The 12,142-nt window shown below is 50.9% G+C and overlaps 1 protein-coding gene across 13 annotated transcripts in view; it reads left to right on the top strand.

Moving 5' to 3' along the window:
- Dgkz (diacylglycerol kinase zeta) overlaps positions 1 to 12,142 on the top strand; it is a 64,998-nt gene that overhangs the window by 4,220 nt on the left and 48,636 nt on the right. For 2 of the 13 annotated variants that reach the window (XM_008851584.3, XM_029555228.1), the window contains exon 1: positions 6,767 to 6,957. The exons of 7 other annotated variants lie outside the window; for them this stretch is intronic. In XM_008851584.3, coding sequence (XP_008849806.1) covers positions 6,782 to 6,957 — 176 coding nt within the window. In that variant the 5' untranslated portion in view covers positions 6,767 to 6,781. Of the gene's footprint in view, positions 1 to 6,766; positions 6,958 to 8,676; positions 9,095 to 10,624; positions 10,674 to 12,142 lie in introns of those variants that run through there. 4 more of the 13 variants (XM_008851582.2, XM_008851581.2, XM_029555233.1 and 1 more) reach the window with 3 other exon arrangements.

Below are 12,142 nucleotides of genomic sequence, written 5' to 3'. Positions count from 1 at the left end.
CCATACCCTCCACAACCCCCACAACCCCCACACCCCGCCATCCTCCCCAGATCCCCAGATTCCACCCTTGCTGGCGGTGCCAGTTGGCAGGGAGGGTGCCCCCTGCTGCGGGCAAACTGCCGCGGGGGACACGGCTCCAGGAGGGAGGGGCACCTGATCCTACTCTCCCTGCTGCTATTTACCAGAAGCTAAAAATAACCCAAGAGTGACAGGGAGATGGGGCCGATTTGTAATTTAAATAGCAACAGGATAAAGCAAGGAGCTTGTGAGAGATCACATTCTGTCCCGAATTAAAAATGCAAAAACTGGGGGCAGAGAGCTGAGCTGGAGCAGAGGGAGGGAGGGGACGGCTGCCAGAGGAATCCGGAAGCTGGGGGTCCATCCATTTTCCTTCCTTTACCAGGGTGGAGGCCCAGGCCCTGCTTGGAACTCTTCCCTCCTCTCGGACCAAGGTTCTCACTGTAGAGGGAGTGAAAGGCCAGGGTCAGGCAGGGCCCAGAAGTGGAGCCAGGCTAGTTCTAAGGCCCATGTGCAGGAGTCGGCAGTTCAGGAGAGGATCTTACCCAACTCCATTTTGAAAAGCACAAGAGTTTGGGACAGATTACCAGCAGCTAAAGTTCCAAATCCCCACATGGGGCATAAGCAGTGTGGGCATTTCCATGGTTGTTAGGAGGTAGTTGGAGGTAGCTGTAGCTTTTGAAGAGGTTCCCCCTCTTCTGATGGCTGAAGAAGTGGGGCCATCAGAAGTCTCTTGATTTTGCCTCAGTTGATGCGTTTTTCACAGCAGAGTGTTGAGAAGAGCCTTCAAGGGTCAGGGCCCAAGGACAAGGGTCAGTGCAGGCTGGAAACTTTATTAGTGACAAGGAAGGAATGGGGAATGTGTTGAGACTAGATGCCAAACTTTTGAGTTCCACTGATGCTTGAAGAAGGAGGTATGCAGAGCAGGGTAGGACACCAGTGGAGGTCACTGAGAGGCAGCTTTCAGACTAGACCTTAAGCAATCTGTTGGGCCTCAGAGAAGTTAGGCGATTTCTTAACATCACATAGCCAGACACTTGCTCTGATCTGTTACATTCCATAGTCCTTTTTACCTAGTCAGCTTTCAAGGGCCTGGCCCTTCATCCTGAAGGCTCTTTGGGCTCCATGCTAAGTGCTGGTACCTGGGAAGAACAATGGGACAGGGCATGACAGACTGAAAGGTTTCTCAGAGCTTATGAGTCAGAATATGGGACGATTGTAGGGCAGGGTACTTGCTGGTCCTGCCCTAGGTGTTTGGTGTAGTCCAACCTGGGGACAAAAATAGGAGTCCTTGGAGCAGATTCCTCAGGCCCACCCAAGCTTCCCTTTCACCTTCAGCCTAGGGACCTAGGAGGAGCCAAAGAGCAGCTTCCAAATGATGGTGGTTTGAAAAACTACCTACCTGTGGCTAAGCTGCCCAGGCTGGGCCCTGTGTCCCCCTGCTCCAGTGGGAGGAAGCCCTGCCCCTTGTCCAGACTCCTTTCTGTTCATGCCCTTCATGAAGTCATCCAGAAGGAACTTCAACAAATTTCCATCTGTCACTAGCCAGCAGCATCTGCATCCCAGCACAGGTACACCTGTCTCCTCAGTGGGGGTGGAGGCTCCCAAGGGCTTTGGCAGGTATTTTCACAGGCCTTGCTGGTGGTGCCTGTAGTCTCAGCTCCTTGGGAGGTGTAGGCAAGAGGATCACTAAACTGAGTCCAGGAGTTCTGGACTGTAATGCTCCATGCTGATTGACTGTCTGCAGTAAATTTAATATCAATATGGTAATGAACCATCAGGTTGCCTAATGGCTCAGATCAAAAATGCAGCAGGTCAAACTGTGCTGATAAAAATCCCTCCAGGCCTTGGGCTGGGAGGTGGCTCCATCAGTAAAATGCTGGCCATACAAGCATGGAGAACTGAGATTGGATCCCCAGCACCCATGTAAAAAGCCAGTGTGGTGATAAGTGCCTACAATCCTTGCACTGGGAAGGAAGAAAAGGAGGATCATGTCTTGCAGAATTGATGAGAGACCCTGTCTCTCAAAAAAAAAAAAAAAAAAAAAAAAGAAATCAGGCTCGGTGGCACATATGTCAATCTCAGCACTTAGAAAACAGAAGCAGGCAGATGTCTGTGAATTCCAGGTTAGTCTGGTCTACAGAGTGAGTTTGAGGCCAGCCAGGGATACACAGTGAGACCCTGTCTCAACAAAACAAAACAAAAATGGTAGAGAGCAACAGAGGAAGACACCTGATATTGACTGACCACATGAACACATGTGTGTGCACACCCACACACACAGGAGAAAAAAGCCAAAAGCACTCCAAGTCTCACTGTAGTCCCTCATGCAAACAAGAAAAGAAGCTGGTTTCTCTTTTGCTGTTGCTTTGGGTTTGGGGTTTTTGTTTGTTTGTTTGTTGTTGCTGTTGTTTTGAGACGGGTGTCTAGCCCAGGTTAGTTGACCTGGAACTTCTGATCCACTTGCCTCCAACAGCTAGAGACTATCACATGGGCCACCATGCCCTGTTAATGCAGTGCTAGGGATCAAACTCAGGGCCTTGTGCATGTTAGACAAGCACTTTACTAACTAAACTACACCCCAAACCCAAGAAGCCTGTTTCTTCTTCCTCTACTCTGCTTATCAGACACTTGCTCAACCCATTTGAACTTCCAAGGAAAATCACTGAGCCCATGCTTTTGTACCCAATACTGAGCAAGGAACAATGCAATGTTCAAGAATCTTATAAGAAGAAAACACTGGGGCTGCAGAAATGGCTCAGTGGTTAAGAGTGCATACCACTCTTAAACAGGACTCGCATTCCATTCCCTGTGCCTACATTAGGTGGCTCACAATCACCTATAACTCCAGCTCAGTGGAAACCAATGCCTCTAGCCTCTGTGGGCACTGGCACTCATGTGCATATACCCCTCCCCTACATATACATAATTGAAAATCAATCTTTTTTTTTAAAAGAAAACACTAATATGTACAAATCACATGATATAATGTCAATGGGAGCAAAAATGAGTGCCGGGGTGAGGTGTGGCATGAGAATGCTGACAGGAGCAGTATTTGATATTTGGCAGGTATTTATAAAATATTTGTCTTATGACTGACTGACTGACTGAATGAATGAATGAATGAAAACCTGGAGATTAGGGAAAAATATTCAAGCAAAATTACCAGAGCTAGAGGAAATCTTAGCATCTGATCCAAGCTAAGCTCACCCCTGTAATCCCAACGCTTAGAAGACTGAGACAGGAGGATTGCTGCAAGTTCTTGGCCAACCTCAGATAATAGAAAGTTCCAATTTATCCTGGGCTGCAGACTATGACTTTGTCATCTAGGTCAGAGCTCAGGGTACAGCTCAGTGTGGTAGAACCCTTGCCTTATGTGCATGAGGGCCTAGGTTCAGTCCCCTGTACTGCAAAAATAAAATAAAACCATAAAATAAAATACAAAATAATCTAGTCTAATTTGAGAAGATTAAAGAATATCCAGGAGTTAGCCACACAGCAAGGGCTGAAGTGTGAACTAATGGACTCTGTATTGGGTTCTTTCTGCCTTCCCAGTTCTGTTGCTTAAGCTGGAGTCTGAAGAATGGAGATTCTGACTGGCCAAATAGCAAGAACAGACTAATCAAGATGGGTCAGCAGACAGCATACAAAGACAAGCAGAAGTCAGGGCCACAGTTGAGAGAGCATGCAAGGGGGGGTGTTTATTGAGCATCTACTATAAAAAGCATGCACTTGTAAGATGTGAGCTGGCTAATACCTCTGTAAGGAAAGCCTGGGCAAGGATGCAAGAGGGCAAGAGAAGCAGAGCACAAGGAACCTGAAGGTCAAAACAAGGAGGCTGTCTTGGCAGGTTTTGAGGGCAGAGGATGTCCAGGTCGTGGGTTGAGTATTTGATGGCCTGGTACATTTCTTTTCCCCAGCTCCCACTTGCTCATCCAGGCCACAGAAAGTAGAACATCTCATCCTCTGGGGCCTCAACAAAGCCAAGAATAATTTTCTTACGCAGATTTCTCTTCCTGTGTGCACCTGGGTGGATTCTGAGGGGTCCCCAGGTCCCTAGTGTTAGCACATGTCCTAAGAACTGCCAAGCGCTCCCTAGTGCTCTACACTTGTCTGTCCCAGTCTTGTCCTCCCCACTCAACTTGGATAGCAGAACCAGCATTGAGAACTTTAAAGGGTCCAAGCCCAAGGTAGCTCTGGCCTCATGGTCATGAGTGCTCTGGGACTCACAGCCTCTAGCCTGCCTGACTTCCCCTCCAGGAGTCCCATTTCCTGCTCTCTGCTATTCCAGATGGAAACAAGCCCAGCCCCATCCCAGCCCCATTTCCTCTGTTTAACTACTAAGAGCTACTTGTAGAATGCCTAGCAGAAGAAGGCTGGGCCTCACCATAGCCACAGTCTTCCTCTAGAATAGACCTTAGCCTGGTGGGTGGGCAGAGTCTCTAATGGGCCACACTGCATAGATTCCATATTGAAGGAGTCAAAATGATGGGTTCAAAGGAGAGCACTGGAAAAAGAGGTGCCAAGCCTGACCATGCCCTCAACCTTAGAAGCACAAGAAGATATCTTAAACTGTGGGGTTAGATTCTTTTGGGGGGTTAGATTCTTAATTCAACCATGAGATGATCTTGGATTAGTAAGGTTAACAGTCTGTTTCCCCCATGTAAAGGGAGGAAAACAGGTTGGCGAAATGATTTAGTAGGTAAAGGTGCTTGCTGCCAAACCTGAATTCAGTCTCTGGAGCCCACATTGTGACAGGAGAAAACCCATTCCCACAGGTTGTCCCCCAACCTTCATATGTATGCCATGCACAAGTACACACACACACACTCACTCACTCACATACACATAAATAAATGTAACTTAAATTGTTTTAAAAAGGAAAATAAGATATACCTCACAGGGTCATTAAAGGAGTCAATAAGATAATTGTGTACTCAGTAAGGCTTCTGGCACAGAAGTGTTTTTATGATTATTAATTATTCATCACATCCATTTATTAAATGTTATTGAAAACTATTATGTTCCAGTCACAAGGAATACAAAGGTGACTTCACCACTGGATGGAGGTCACACGGCAACAAGCACATTCCCTATCTGCAAGCTTTGCATTGTACTTTATATGTTTCTTGAACTGAACTGACACTGTTTCTGTCTTCGAGAAATTCAGTCTTGCTGGAATAACAAACACATACACAACTAAAGAACTAATTATAGAGCAGTGTGATTAAAGAATTTTCAAGGAAGGTACGATTTCCTCCCCAACCAACCTAAGAACAAAGTGTAAATATGGCCTTTACTATTGTTCGCCAAGTCCTCATGAAGGCCTCAAACTCCAATACAGTCTGGACTGGGGACGGGGAGTCTTTCCAGACCCTCCCAGCATCCCCCTGCCCCCCTGTTCTTCAGCTACCCTGCCTTTTCTTGTCTGGGACCTCTGTTCTTACTGTTCCTTCCATCTACAATGCTATTCCCCCAGATTGCCACATAGTCTGCTCTCGTGATTCATTTGGGTCACGCTCTTCCCCCTTCATTTGGCTTCCCTTTTTGTTCTTTTTCACAGCACATCTCATTGCCTGACATTGTATCATGTGTGGATTGCTTGTTTCCTGGCTGTTTTCCCCACTGGCATCTAAGCTCTGTGGAGGTAGATCCTGTTTCCTTGCTCCATGCAACACTCTCCAATACATTGCCTATTTCATAGAAAATAGTCTGTAGGGGTGAGCGTGGTGGCACAGGCCTTTAATCCCAGCACTGGGGAGGCAGAGGCAGGCAGATCTCTGTGAGTTCGAGGGCAGCCTGGTCCACATAGCAAGGTCCAGGTCAGCTGGGAGGGACTACAGGGAGGAAAAAGGAAAAAGAAAAAGAAATTGTATACCCTTTCACCTCTTATTTAATCCATTTATAATTCCATGAGTCTGAATTATTAGTCCATTTTACAGATGAGAAAACTGAGGCTCTGTAAAGCTCCCTGGCATGTGTATTCACTAGTTTATTCCCTTATGTTCCCCAAACTTTTTTTTTTTTTTTTTTTTTTTTTGTCTTATTGACACAGGTTCTCCCTGTAGTCCTAGCTGGCCTGGAACTTGCTACGTAGACCAGGCTGGCCTGGAACTCACAGAGGTCTGCCTGCCTCTGCCTCTGTAATGCTGGGATCAAAGGTGTACACCACCACACCCAGCTTCCCAAACAATTTAAGGTGACTCTGGGAGGTTTATGACCTGATTCCGGTCGCACAGCTGGTAGATGTGAGAAACTGAACCAGAGTTGGTGTCTCCCAACTCCATTCCCTGCCCTTTTTGATACTACCATTGTGTGTACCTGGCCCTATGTTGGATGGTGTGGCACACACACAAGGTGCTAATAAGAGAGAGCATGTGGACTGGGTACCCCCAGCCATTGTACCAGGAATGTGTCCTGAATCTAGAGACTTCAGCAGGACCAAGAGGTGAAAATCGGACAAGGTATTTGGAAAAGAAAGGCATACTGGAACTGAGGTGCAGATTCCAGCCCAGGCAGGCCTAGTGACTGCCTGGCAGCCTTCTGGCTCTTGGGATTGTCTCCTGGCTGCTAGGCTGGACTTGTCTCCACCTGCCCCCTGCACTCCCATGCACCTTCTAGCCCCAATCAGCCTCTTGCCCCGGTCAGCGGAAGGCTCCTAAGAGCCCTGTGGTCTTCGGATTGAGCCTCCAGCCGCCCTCTAGCAGCCCCCCCCCTCTCCGGGTCAGGAAGTGCCGAAAGAGGAAGAGAGTCGCCGGGCAGGATGAGCGCATTGGGGGCCGGCCACAGGGCCAGGGGAGGCTGCGATGTGGCCGCAGCTCTGGGCCCCGCGAAGGCGCTGGGGACGAAAGAAGCGGAGCTGCCAGGGGCACTGAGGCAGATGTGGCGCTCCCGCTCCTGGGACGTGCCACAGATCCCAGCTGAGGCTCCCCAGACACAGTAGGTACAAGGGCAACGTGGGAGTGGGCACAGGGACTTCCGTCCCTCCAAGAACTTTTTACCTGGGGTGGAAAAGTGGCAGAAGTGGAGCCACTCGCCCATTTTGCAGCAGTTCCCATAGAGGCACAGGTAGAGAGGTTGGGGGCTGTCCTGGTGTGTGCACTGTTGGGGGCATTGTGGTGGAGGGCTGTACTCCAGGAGGGTAGGAGTTGAGAGAGAGCAGTTGGGAGTTCTGGGGAGAGGAACCCTCCCAAGAGTGTGGTAAATGGTGTGATGCTGGAAGTTTCTGGAGCCATTGCAAGGCCTATGTAAACTCAGTGGGGTCTTCAGTGGCCTGCCAGCTCTTTCTGTGGACCATGGCGAAATAGCTGCTCAGAAACTTCCCCAAAGCCAGGGTCAGGCCATTTGAGGATTCCTCTGCCCTCTTCCTATCCAACTGGGTCCCTGTTGCTGGCTAGAGGGCTAAGACCCCCAGCTCTCCAGTGCCACTGGAAACAAAGTGTGTAAGACAGGGTGCTGGGCCTCTGGGTGTCAGCTATTGCTTAAAATCACAGGCTTATTCACAGGTCACAGCCCCCAAGCTTTGGCTATTTGTGGCTTGCTCAGCCTGGAAAACAGGCTGCCAGAGCCCCAGAGGAGAGGGTGAAAGTGAAGGCTGCACAGGATGTGGCTTTGTAGACTGCAACAGCAGCATCAGGGTGGCAGAGTTTGGGGAGGAGGAGAACCAAGGTCTCTGGCTTCCAAGCCTCCCTATGGCAGGCCTGCACCAGCTACAGAGACCACCTCAGCTGTGGATCCCCAAACACGTGTGATGTTGTGTCCCCACAGGTGATTTCTGGTTCCAATTGGTCTCATTTCTGGAGAACAACCTCAGACACCTTTGGGGGAGTGTTTGTGTCTATATATGAGAAATACTTGTGGGTGTATGTGTGAGAGAGAGACAGAGTCCTATAACTATTGACTTGATTGTATGCCAGAGATAGAGACTATGTTCTTTAAGGGTGTGCGTGAATGTATAGGTTGTGACTGTGGTCCTATTATGTGTATTTGAGAATGTAAAAAGTGCGCAGGTGATTCCTGAACCCAAGAGGGATCACTGGACAAAGTGCTGGGAAAATTCCATATGTTAAAAGTGGGCGAAGAGTTGGAAGACAGCTGTGGAAGGATGATGGTGTCCCAGGAACATTTAAGTTATTTGTTGGTATGTGTGAAGGTCATCGAATGACTTTTGGTCTCTTGTGAGGACAGCGAGTTTGAGTAATGAGTGAGGATAACTGCATGTGAGGGGCGTGTCTGCCCTGTGCATGGAGAGCATTGTGAGACTTTTTCTCGTGGGTGTGATTCTGGAGCTGCCAAAGGGGATAAGGGAAGAGATTTCATGAGTGGCTGAGTGGGTGCACGAGGAATATATAACTTGTAAATGCGGGAGGGCAGGTGGTGACACCCGCCCTCGCTGGTGTATACTTGTGCTCTCGTAGGTTGTTTGGTGGAGAACTAAGGGGAGGAAACGTCTGGGAACCGAGGGAGCGTCTCAGGCCAGGAAATCTGTCCCATCAAGGCAGACGGGCCTCGGACCTGGGGGCGGGGCCTCTACTGGCCCGCCCCCGAAGCCCCTCCCCCCGGGGGGCCGCCTAGCCGAGGCCGGCAGAGGGCGCCGCTGGCCGGGTGCGGCTGTGTGGCCGAGGGGGCGTGCTCGGCAGCGGGCAGGCAGCGGCCCGGCCAGCTATGCGGGGTCCTGCGGCCGCGGCTGGCGGCACTTCCTGGAGCGGCAGCGGCAGCAGCAGCGGCAGCGGTAGCGGTCGCTTCTCCAGCACCTGGGCGTGGGGCGCGGGGGCGCGCGGCACTGGGCGGACAGAGCGCACGCACGCGCCATGAGCGCGGCGGGCAGTATAGAGCCGGTGTGCTAAGTGAGCCCCGGCCGCCGGCCCGGCATGGGCGTCTCCCGCGGGCCCGCAGCCGGCCGGGGCTAGGGCCGGATGGAGCCGCGGGAGTGCAGCCCCGAGGCCCGGAGCAGCGACTCCGAGTCGGCTTCCGCCTCGTCCAGTGGCTCCGAACACGACGCGGGTCCCGAGCCGGATAAGGCGCCACGGCGCCTCAGCAAGCGGCGCTTCCCGGGGCTTCGACTCTTCGGGCACAGGTAAGCGGGGCGGCTGCGGGATGGACCACCTACCTGCGTGCTGATAGCTAGCCGCCCCCGGGCACCCGGCGGGACCGGCTGGTTGGTGTTAGCATCCCAGTCCCCTGCCCTGCACAGGTATCTCAGGTTGTCTGCGCGCTGGCACCAGCTATGTAGTGCGCTTGTCTTTAGTACCGGGACAAGGTCAGCTCCTAACCCTCCAGCAGGGCCACAGCCCTCTAACTGCTTTGCACCAGCAGGAAGGGCCCCCACGACTGGCCTCCGCTCCTTTTTGACACCGTCTCCCTGAGCCTCCTGGGGGGGGGCACACTACCTTTTGTGCTTCCATGGGACCCATTTGCCGACTACCACTTCTTGGCATCTGCTGATAGGTGGCCACTAGCACACTGCCACGACACGTGGCTGTCCCCAGAGCACTGGTCACTAGTTGAATTACTCAATATATTTTAAACTTCTTAGGACCGAGGGTACCTAGCCTTTTGCTCTAATCTTGCTCTTAATTAGCAGGAAGACCCCCCTACCCCTTTGCTAAACAGTCATCATCTGAAGTGGACTGTAGTCTAGAATGCTGGCGGTTCAAGCTTCATCTCCCTCCAACAGCTCCAAATATCATGATATTGTACCTATAACAGAGCTTTTGACCATGACTCCAGTCAGAAACTGGGGGGGTGTGGGATGTGGAAAGATTGAGTGCCTGTCAGTGCAGCCCTGGTGTAAGGTGCCACCCAGGAGCACCTTACCTGGCTCTCTGATAGTTTTCCCTTGACCTCTGAATTTCTCTGGTGGCTGAAGAGCTTGTAGCCAATCAGCTCAGAACCCCAGAGCTTCCTCGGACTGGACTCTGACCTCTTGGACTCTGCCCAGAGCCTCTCTCTCATTTTTTTGTAGCTACTTAGGCTTCTTTTGCATTTGGCCTTTCCTGAACTTTGCCAGGCCCCTCCCGTTCCGGGGTAGACTTGCCTACCAATAACCTGTGTGGTTTTATGCCTGTTGTGTGGGTGGCCTGCCTGTGGTACAGATCTGTGCCCTCTGCCTGTCCTACTCTATACCCTAGCCAGGGCCCTGCTCTTTGCACCTGCAGTGTGTTACTGAGCACACACCACACTCAGAGATCTGGATCCTTCCACTGGCAGATGGAGCTCCGTGGGCTCTTGAGAAGCCACTCAGGCTTCAATGTCATATAAGACAAGGCAGGCAGTAAAAGCTTCCAATACTTGTGTTTTGTTACCCATGGCCTTGCAAGATGGAGCAGTTTACACCCAGCTCTGCAGGATGTAGCCTACAGGGTTCAGACTCTGGAGACGGAGGGAGGGGCTCCCCTGTAGGCTTCCTGTTGCTGCCCATGGGGCACTAAGTATTGGGTGATTCTGACCTGTGACAGTATGGCTTTTGAAGGGCACAGGTTTATGTATGCAGGGATGAGGCTCAGGCACATTCAGGATGAACAAGAGGCAAGAGAAGTGACAGATACCTTTATATAATTCTCTAAAATAAGCTGCATAGGTGCTATTCATTTTTTTTTTTTTATAGATGAAATAGAGTCAGAGAGAGGAGCCATTTGCCCAGAGCCACACAGCAAGTAAGAGGCAGAGACAGGTTTGAACTCGGGTTGGTCTGATTCCAAAGTCTGCATCCCAGGATCCCAGGCCACAGGCACCAGGGGGGCTTTAAATTGAGATCCTTAAGGGTCTTACTGTTGGCATATCTACTTCATCAGCACTTGAGGTGAGCTGGGGCATTTTCCTAGATCTTCCCAGGTCATTCTGATGTACCACAATTGGAGAGGCACAGACTCACATCCCCCTAGGATGCTAAGTGATCAGATAGGATGCCTGATGAGAAGAAAGTCAGTACCTCTGGAAATGGGAAAGCAGTGGTTCCTGCTTGGTGGCACCGTGTTGAGGGCAGCAGCGCCTTTAGAAAAGAAGATATTGGGAGCGCACAGGGAAGCAAAGACTTTCCCCTCGCAGGCACGGAGCTCACACTGCTCAGTGGGGCTGGCCTTCTTTCACTTCATTTGATGGCCAGGTGAATTTGGATTACTGCCCCTGCTATGGGTTCTATCTTCTCTCGTGCTGCCTGTGTAGGACCATCACCCTTTTTGACCACTGGGAACATGCCCCAGCTGAAACCATCCCTCCATCTTTTCCTAGGTGCCACATGCATTTATAGCCCAGCTATTGGTTTCTCCTTGGATGTTTACCAGCTGCATTTTCCCACCTTACTCCTACCCACACCTACACCTCAAATGTTAGTTCTGGAGGACCTCAATATGAATGGGCCGCGGCCAGAAGGCAGAGTGACAGATGACATCTAGATGGGTGATGACTGTTGAAGCTGTGTTGAGAACTCTTGGCTCACCCTAGAGATCCGTGAACCACCAGTATTGTCTGCTGTGAGCTTGGCAGGGTTTTGTGGTGACACTTGGGCCTCACGTTGCCATCCATAGTCAGGTCAGGAAGAACAGTCTCCATGATGTCTTCCTTCAAGTTTACCCCTGCCCCATATAACTGGCATCACTGTGGGAGTCTGGGAAACAGTTTGCCATCTCCGTTTTTTTAGCCCAATGAGACAGCTGAGCTGTGATCTTCCCCAGCTTATGGATTCTTCTGCCCCCAACTGTATCCCACCCCACTTCATGCTAAGAACCATCAACCCCTCCCAGAGGAGAGGGAAGAGGGGGTTACAGTAATCCCAGGACATCTGGTTCTCTCCCATCCTGAGTGGAGCAGGTAGGATCTTTGTATTCAAGTTCTCTGAGCCTAAGGATTGGTCAGTCTCAGTCTGCAGTGGGAGGACAGTTGACCAGGACCAACTCCAGGGCCTACTGAGAAGAGGGCGACTCACCCTCTGGCCCAGTGCCAGCAGCCTGATCCTGGGCAGATCACTCAGCTTGTGGATGAGCTGGTTTTGCACCTCAGGGGCATCAGAAATTACCTGGCACCATACACGTTTAGACAGAAGGAGCTTTGACTGTCCAAGCCCCTGGGAGCCTGAACGTCTGCTCTGCTATTCTTGCCCTTCATTAGTCTGAAAGTCATACATTCC

The sequence above is a fragment of the Nannospalax galili genome, unplaced genomic scaffold (genome assembly GCF_000622305.1).
Source record: "Nannospalax galili isolate Female #2095 unplaced genomic scaffold, S.galili_v1.0 scaffold2046, whole genome shotgun sequence".
NCBI classification, from domain to species: domain Eukaryota; kingdom Metazoa; phylum Chordata; class Mammalia; order Rodentia; family Spalacidae; genus Nannospalax; species Nannospalax galili.
This window is presented reverse-complemented; position numbering and strand designations above follow the sequence as displayed.